We start from the raw sequence: 9,134 nt of genomic DNA on the forward strand, positions 1-9,134 counted from the left end.
TTGAACAACCCAGTCAGGAACTGAACTGCCACCTCTCCTAGACACTTCCATACCTCTACAGGTATATCATCAGGACCAACTGCCTTTCCACTCTTCATCCTCTTCAATGCCCTACTCACTTCATCCTGACTAATCTTTGCTACTTCCTGGTCCACAACAGTCACCTCTTCTAGTCTTTGTTCTCTCTCATTTTCGTCATTCATCGTCCCTTCAAAGTACTCTTTCCATCTTCCCATCACACTGGCACCTGTCAATAGACTTCTATCCCTATCCTTAATAACCCTAACCTGCTGCACGTCCTTCCCTCTGTCTCTGTCTTGCTAACCTGTATGGATCAGTCTCTCCCTCCTTACTGTCCAACCTAGCATACAAGTCATCATAGGCCCCTTGTTTGGCCTTTGCTACCTCTACCTTCAACTTACGCTGCATCTCCCTGTACTCCTGTCTACTCTCCTCAGTCCTCTCAGTGTCCCACTTCTTCTTAGGAGATGCACTCCTGTATCTCCTCATTCCACCACCAAGTCTCCTTATCTACTTTCCTTCCAGATGACACACCAAGTACGCTCCTACCTGTCTCCCTGATCACATTAGCTGTAGTTGTCCAGTCATCTGGAAGCACCTCCCAGAGCCTGTCTTAACTCCTTCCTAAAAGTCATGCAACACTCTTCCTTTTTCAGCTTCCACCATTTTGTCCTCTGCTCTGCCTTTGCCCTCTTCATCTTCCTCACCACCAGAGTCTTCCTACACACCACCATCCTATGCTTTTTGGCTACACTCTAGTCAGATTACACCATCTACATAAAATGTAGTCTACCTGTGTGCTCCTACCTCAACTCTTATAGGTCACCCTATGTCCCTGCCTTTTCTGGAAGAAAGTATTCAATATAGCCATTTCCATCCTTAAACTACCATCTGTCCTTCTGCGATACCAAACCTGCCCATCACCTCCTCATCACCTCTGTTTCCTGTACCAACATGTCCATTGAAGTCTGCACCAATGACAACTCTCTCACTTCTAAGTATGCTCTGCATCATTTTGTCGAAGTCCAACCAGAATTTCTCCTTCTCCTCCAGCTCACATCCTACCTGTGGAACATACCCACTAACACACTGAACATCACACCTTCTATTTCCAGTTTCAGACTCATCAGTCTATCTGACGCTCTTTTTACCTCCAGGACATTCCTAACAAACACCTCCTTCAAGATAACTCCTACTCCATTTCTTTTCCTATCTACACCATGATAGAACAACTTGAACCCTGCTCCTAAACTTCTAGCCTTGCTACCTTTCCGCCTGGTCTCCTGGACACACAGTATGTCTACCTTCCTCCTCTGCATCATGCCAACCAACTCTGTACCTTTTCTTGTCATAGTTCCAACATTTAATGTCCCTACTCTCAGTCCTATACTCTTGGCGTTCTTCTTCTCGCTCTTCCTACGAACACACTTTCCTCCTCTCCTTCTTCGACCAACAGTAGTCCAATTTCCACCGGCACCCTGTAGGTGAACAGCACCGATGGCAGTCGTTATTTACCCGGGCCTCGAATGATCCGGTATGGAAGTCACAGGTTTGATTCGCATGTTTGTATTGGCCAAAGTTTTACACTGGATGCCCTTCCTGACGCAGCACTCTGTATTTACCCAGGCTTGGGACCAGCACAATAAGACACTGGCTTGTGTCCTAGTGTGGCTACATTTGTCGTCTTGCGGCTACATTCATGAAGTCAATTAAACTGAACTACTGTAAGTCTGTCATTTAGGTTAATCTATGAAAGTGCAATATTTGTCCTGGGAAGGACAATAGAATTTTCTGTATGTTGCTTAATTCCATGTTACTTTTTCAAGCCTATGTTTCATGTTATCTTGACAGGGTAACTAAATATTATGTGCTGGTACTCTCGCAACAGCTTAATTATATTTTGACATTATGTTCATTCATTCATTCATTGTCATGTGCCGCCGCTGTATCCACTGTAGCGGGTCACGGGGAGCTGGAGCCTATCCCAGCTGGCACAGGGCGTGAGGCGGGGGAGACACATACAAAGACATACAAACACGCAGACACACACTCACTCCTACGGGCAATTTGGGACCGGCAAATCAACCTGAAGCGCATGATTTGGAGGTGGGAGGAAGCCGGAGAACCTGGAGAGAACCCACGCGGACAGGGGGAGAGCATGCAAACTCCGCACAGAGCGGGACTCGAACCCGGACCCGCCATGTTGTGAGGCGACAGCGCTAACCACTGCGCCACCGTGCTGCCCTTCATTATGTTTTGTTTATTAAATATACAGTACATCATTTTATTATTTTACAATACATTCATGTTGGTTTTTGTTTCTTTTTAATTGGACATATTATCTCTGCCACATGAATGCAAGAATAATTTTGCATTCGCACATCAACGCTCGCGACTTCATCTCATCGCTGATTTTAGGTCGGCAGTCACGTAATATTGTATGTGCATTCTATTGGCTGATGGCATCCGGAGCATACTACATTCCATGAGTCTCAGACTTACGTGAGACATAAAAGTGCTTTAAACAGTCAATAAGACTGTGAAAAGGTAATACAGACAGAGGGAGGTTTAATATCTGTACGGGGTTCACAAACGTTTAAATTAACGTAAATAATAAGATGAATAGTTTGTTGCTCTATCGCGGAATTCGTTAATCGCGTGTGGTTCCTGGAACGCATGAACCGCCAGGAACGAGGGCACACTGTAATAACATGAAAGTCAGAGCATCTGGTTGTATCTGGATGTATGTGAATTAGCTCAAGGATAATATAATGTTATATGACATGTAGTTAAGCAGTTTAATTTTAAAATCATGATTCCAGCACCATAGAAGATCAGTATTGTCTCATATTATGTGCTTATCATTAAATCATAGATTAAGATTTTGTTCTACACAACAATGAGTCTATCCTGACCTATTTATTAAAAAAAGATATTTTCCCTATATTCCCTATATATTTTCCCTTCATGTAAGAAATAAAAAACAAAACAAATCAGTTTAAACAAAAACCACAAATCATTCATTCATTCATCTTCTAACCCGCTTAATCCGCAAACGCAGGTCGCGGGAAGCCGGCGCCTATCCCCACAAATCATTTTTGTAAAATGTAATTTCTAACTTTGGTTTGGTATTCATATTAACTTTTTAAAGCTTTTAGTCTAATCTTGATGGCATGCAATCAGATTCCTCCAGTGCAAAATTACCGAACTGAGTGCTTGCTGCCTCAGCAAGACATTGAGGAAAAACTGATCGTTAATTCTCACAGTGTTGCAGCTCACTGATTTCTATCTGAGCCTCTTTCTCTTCCTTTTGTCATGCTGTGTCTTTTGTTTCTCACTGCCTATTGGTATCTATTTGAGAGGAAAAGGCAAGTGTGGTTTATCCGTCTGCTTCCCACAGAGACAGTGAAGACACAAAGTATAATCTGACAAGAGAGGTAAAGAGGCTGGTAAAGATTCCAGCCATGGATGATGATAATCTTGAGTCAGGCCAAGTCACTTCCTGTCTACTAATGATCTCATTTCCCAATGGTCCACTAGTTACCTACCCCTTAGGGGATATAATCAAAAAGTTTGACGTTTTTGCGCACTTGACATACGTCATGTGTGGTAGTAATTCATTTACAGATTATTACAAAAATAACAACTAATTTGCAAGCACAAATGCCAACTTCCTGCTCTCAAAGGTATAATAGGTATAATGGAAAAAATGGATTGCTATGAACTCCTCGATCTCAATTTAACATTGGTGATGGATAAATTTTTTTCTAGTTCTATTTGTCTCGGAAATACTAAACTAAATGAATGATGATCACGCCCCCCTACACACACACACACACACACACACACACACACACACACACACACACACACACACACACACACACACACACACACACACACACACACACACACACACACACACACACAAAATCTGCACAACCCTACACACACTAATTATTAACAAAGCTACATTTAAGTATTTTTTTTTTAAATCACAGAAAGGTTCTGGATCCAACCCCTAATCCAGATCCATGCCAATATTTAATGTGGTCTGTAATATGGGTTGTATAAATGTTTCTAGTACCTCATCACTTGACAAGGTTTGTGGAAACCCAGCAAACAACTAATCAATAAACAGAGAGTAATGAAAGCATATCCTCAAGTAAAAGAAAGATAATCTATTGAATTCACTTGGTTTTGTATTTATGCAAAATCTACTTTGCACAGATGTAAAAAATTACATGTGTATGACATTTGAGAAATAATCTGGTGTGCAAAACAATCCATGTTGTAAAGTAGAAGCACGAGCTACTGTTTGATACATGAATTAAACGTTCTTTATTACACCAAACTGGAACATTGACACCACACAATATTATGTAATGCCTAGAAGTTTCATGGTCACTCACCTACATGCATAGTCTTGCCTTGGATTTTGTCAGTCCAACCTGCATAGTATCGAAGGGTTTTGATGCTGCCATCAAGGTCAATAAAGAAGGACTGTAAGAAGGGTTTTCCTGTGTCTAGTGTCTCCAAGGTCTAAAAAAAAAAAAAAAAAAGTAGCCTCACCTCCAAATACAGTATATTCACCTAATGTCCCATTTAGTCAAATATTTGGTATAGTAATAGGTGCTAAATGTGTGTTTTGCCATTTTACTTTCATATTCAAATTATAATGAAAAGTCTTCAGGTCCCATTAAAACATGCCACGCTAAATAACTTTAATTTAAAATCAAAATATGTGTTATTTAATGATACAGTATTTCTGTATTTTATGACATAATTCAAGTCAGTAATTGAAATTGAACCTGCCAACCAAATACCTCAGCAGTTCCTGTTAATTAAATTAAACCTTAGCCTAATTGCCGACAACTAACATATGAAAAGCAATGTCAAAATATGAAAGAAATGATGAACCCTCCCCTTTATTGGAATCTACTCTAAAACATAATTCTTTCAAATTTTACACATAATGCACTATTGCACAAACTTTAATGAAATCCCACAGGGATTTTGCCTAAACAAGAAAAAGTACTGCATGGTAAAATTATCATCAAGTTCCATGCTGCAAATCTTCCTTTTGACAATTAACGCAAATGTTTCTTGTATTATTACTTTAGACTGTAATTAAACAATGCTGTTACATTGACTACTATGCAGGATATATTAAATGATCACATTAGGTGAATTTAATTATAGATGTTCAAGTTCCAGTTTGCTCATAACGCAGACAACTTAACACATTTGTCTTTTAAATCACTGAAATGAACAGCAAGATAAAAACTTACCATAATTCCCAATTTTAATTTTGTCTAAATTCTCTGCATGTACTGTACATCTATCATATTTTCATGTTAAGAGAAAACTCCGCTGTTGATCTTTTTAATTAACCATTCATTTCATTCTTTTGCAGATCACAAATATAGCCCAGCTAATTAAAAGGTTGAACGCACCGCCAGCAGGACTCGGTCCCTCTCCACCAGGTCAGCCAACATGTGCAGTAGCTTCCCCCGACTGGAAACATCCATTTTACGCCAGGGAGAGCCTCTCTGACCGGCTGCCTTTGCTGCCTTCACTGCATTGTCCACATCTTCCTACCCAGAGGAATTAAGCAGAAAGAGAGAGGGAGACAACATCAGGACACATACACCACGCAGTCTACATAAAAACCTAAACTAATGTGTTTTATAACTTTTGTTTGTGTCCTGTGGAAATAATGTCAAAGTTTTATTGTAAAGGCATACATTTTGTTTCATGCTGTATCTTTTAATATTTCTGACGACTTCACACAAGCCTTAAATAAAATATATTTCAAATTTAAGATAAGCAACAAACCATCAAACCACAAAGAAGTGTATGGTAAATTGTTATTATAAAAAAATTTGATCCAGTCAAAATGCCCTCTTACTTTGTCTCCCTCTTCCACATCACAGATTTTGACACATGTTGCTGGGTTGAAAGTTGGAAATGTCCTTCCACTGCTGGATGTAAGCCATTCATTGTTGATAAATATCTGTGAAAATTGTTTGGCACGGTTCTTGATTGTTAAGAATGGGCTAAGAGTGTTAAAATAGTCTGGGCACACACTTCACCTGTAGCAATTAAAATTTGCTCAGCCTCCTTACCTTGGTGTGTCTAATATCCTGGACTTTAACAGGTTCAGGAAAAGGCAATGCTGGGATCTCCTCAGCCACCCCATTCTGTGTTGTTCCATTGTGTGCCATTTTATCCGTCCAGTACAGTCGAGGCTCTGTCTGTGCTGTGTCCTCAGCACTGTAAGGCATTCCACAGTCTTTTTATGAGAATTTGCAGTTCCTCCCTTTCACACACAATAGCTGATAAGTGCCTAGCTCCGCCCCTGTGAATAGCAAAGTGCTTTTGACTAAGATTATTCTTGTTCATGTCCAGAAACATGTGTTATATTGAAAAGTTGTGTGAACAGTGTGGAACACTGTTTATCTGCCAATGTAAATTAAATAATAATTATTAATAGTCATGTTTCTTAAAGCTCATTGTTATTTTTCTTGTTAGAGGCTGGTCAGCACACATCTATAAACAATTTGTGTGACACCCCTCAAATACTAAATTTAGAGTCTTTATTTTAATTTTATTTAGTTAAATGTTGATTTAGCAGACACAGTTCAAAACAGCATTTTAACAATTCAAGGCTACAGTTTCTTACTCATGAGGCTGCATTTTCCAGGCCAGGCAAGTAAGAAGACTGCAACATTTGTATCGCAAGGCAGCGTATTGTATTTGATTTGATTCCTGTTTTTTGATGCCTTACTTTTGACTGCATTTTTGTTAACAGTGTAGAGATATTAGAAGTTGTGACGTTCCATTCAAAGTTGCACCTGGGTCTGGTTTAGTTGAATGGAGTTGAATATATACAAACACATGCCTTTGTTCTTGAGGACAAAGCTGTTTGCTTGCTCCACACTCAAAGTCTACTATTGTTTCCTCTTCAACGCCTCTTGTCACTCGTTATGTCAAAGTTTAATTAGGACAACAGGCATTCACTAACTCATTTTTCGCTTCAGCAACTTTCTAACACCACATAATGAGAGAGACGGACTAAAAGGGATTTACGGAAAGGAAATAGAAACACAGAGAGGAAAATGACCACATGTGTGTACTTGTATATTTATCTTTGAGACAAAACAGATTGAGTTTTAGAACCCCTGCTGATAATTTATAAGCATTGTATAGATGATCATTTTCATTTTGAAGTGCATAAGAGAAATGTGTGTGCTTGCATGTGTATTTGTAGGGGAAGGCGAAGGGAGGGGAAAGCAAGAGAGCAACAGGGTTGTCCGCGTTTATCAGAGAAATTCATAAAAGAAATGCAAAGCAGGCCCAGATCCACATGAATAAGCAGGAACCCTGTGTGAGGTGGACAAGGTTTACGTTCAGTTTGATTCAGACAGGAGTATTTATTAGAGTCAATGTAAATCACTTATCAACTTAGCATTAATTCTTGCAACTGATTTTTTTATTTGGCACTCGTGAGTATTAGGACTAGTCAGAGAGTGTATACAAAACTGAGTCAAAGCTGTGTTTTTTTCCTTGCCATGAGGTCATACGTCTCAGTGCTGCAATATGGCTGATTGAAATGCTTAAGTGGTTTATATATACTGATTATATTCCCTGCAGGGAAATTAGTGGCACACTCTAGTTAGTTCAAATCATGCATATATATGTGTGTACAGGCCCTGAACACATAAACACACACGGGGCCTGTGCACATGTAGAGGGGGTAGAGTGGCAGGCAGCTCCTTTGTGGTGCGCCCCAAATGAGAAACTTGTAAGGGGGACGGCACCTTGCTCAAGGGCGCCTTGCTCAAGGGCGCCTCGGCAGTGCTCTGGAGGGGAGCTGACACCTCCCCTTGTCAGCTCACCTCCGAGGTGTTCTTTTGGGCGGGAACTGAGCAGGCACTCATGATTGCATTCATGACTTCCTGACTACCTTTGAATGGCCCCTATTGTTATGTCAATAAGCCATTCTGAGCCTCATCAAAGAAACCTGATCACTTTGCCATCTTTGAAAGAAGTCAACACGCATATTAAAAAACCTGACATTAAAAACTGGTTAAATGCATTACGAGTGCAGTCAGTGCGAACAGAGCGGATTATTTCCTGATCTGAAGTTCGAAGCAGATATTTAAGCTCCGATGTTCGTCTTCGTTTATTAATTAAATATTGTTTCGATCGATCGGTAGTCCAGTCGGAGGTGAGGTGCAGATATTTGCTGCTGTGTGTCCTAAACAATTTTTTAACTAGTTTTTAATGTCAGGCTGCTAATTTACTGGCAAATGTGACGCTCTGTTTTACTCCTAGAACTGACTTTAACGTCGGTGTCTCACCGCCGTGAATTTCACAGCACATTGCTGCAGACAAAATACACAAGCCTGAATACGCCCCCCCCCCCCCCCCCAGAGCTATCAACTACATTTGTAGCTGACACCTTTGTCGAGCAGTGACTCTGCTCTTGAAATTTCAGAAAAGGCTGGAAGTTCAGCTTTCAGGGTCTTTCATTCACCTTTATGCCAGTTTGTCTGTGTGTTTCCACAGACTAATGGACCGTCATTAGATACCAGATTACAGCACAATGGCATTTTTTTAGACCAATTAAGTTTAAAGTGGGTCATTTCCGATGCCAAATAGTTAGGAAATACTGAGATCAGTCAGTCAGTCAAACTTTATTAATAGAATGGCTGAAAGTTCCTTATGTTTTGCTACGTAATCACCAGTGCTCCTACAGTCTGCTCTACCGTCTGAGAACAGCTCAGGGCCTTCGGTGACGCCCCTTGACTACCGTTGTTAGGGGGCGTAGGCCCGAGTGCCTTGTGAGGGTGCTCCTCTGGTGGCGCAGTGCGGGATGACTGGCAGCTAGACTGCCCGCTTTTTTTCAGCGATCATGTTTTTGACCAATATTAATATGAATATCAATCCATATATAAGACGCACCGGATTATAAGGTGCACTACGGGTTTATGAGAAAATTTTAGGCTTTTAGGTGCGCCTTATAGTGCGGAAAATACGGTAATACTTAACCAGTGGTTCTCATATAAACCCTGGGTCAGTGTTAATTTCAACTCTGAGGGTGTTTA

At 40.5% G+C, this 9,134-nt stretch overlaps 1 protein-coding gene across 3 annotated transcripts in view; it reads right to left on the reverse strand.

Annotated features, from left to right (window-relative positions):
• aldh1a3 (aldehyde dehydrogenase 1 family, member A3) overlaps positions 1–6,278 on the reverse strand; it is a 58,004-nt gene extending 51,726 nt beyond the window's left edge. For 2 of the 3 annotated variants that reach the window (XM_068342167.1, XM_068342344.1), the window contains exons 1-4: positions 6,150–6,278; positions 5,933–6,037; positions 5,478–5,618; positions 4,434–4,563 (exon numbers count right to left, since the gene is read on the reverse strand). In XM_068342167.1, the coding sequence (XP_068198268.1) occupies positions 4,434–4,563; positions 5,478–5,618; positions 5,933–6,037; positions 6,150–6,248 (475 nt within the window). In that variant the 5' untranslated portion in view covers positions 6,249–6,278. The remainder of the gene's footprint in view (positions 1–4,433; positions 4,564–5,477; positions 5,619–5,932; positions 6,038–6,149) is intronic. The other variant, XM_068342259.1, reaches the window with a different exon arrangement.
• Between the last annotated feature and the right edge of the window lie 2,856 nt (positions 6,279–9,134).

This window comes from Antennarius striatus, chromosome 1 (genome assembly GCF_040054535.1).
Source record: "Antennarius striatus isolate MH-2024 chromosome 1, ASM4005453v1, whole genome shotgun sequence".
NCBI classification, from domain to species: domain Eukaryota; kingdom Metazoa; phylum Chordata; class Actinopteri; order Lophiiformes; family Antennariidae; genus Antennarius; species Antennarius striatus.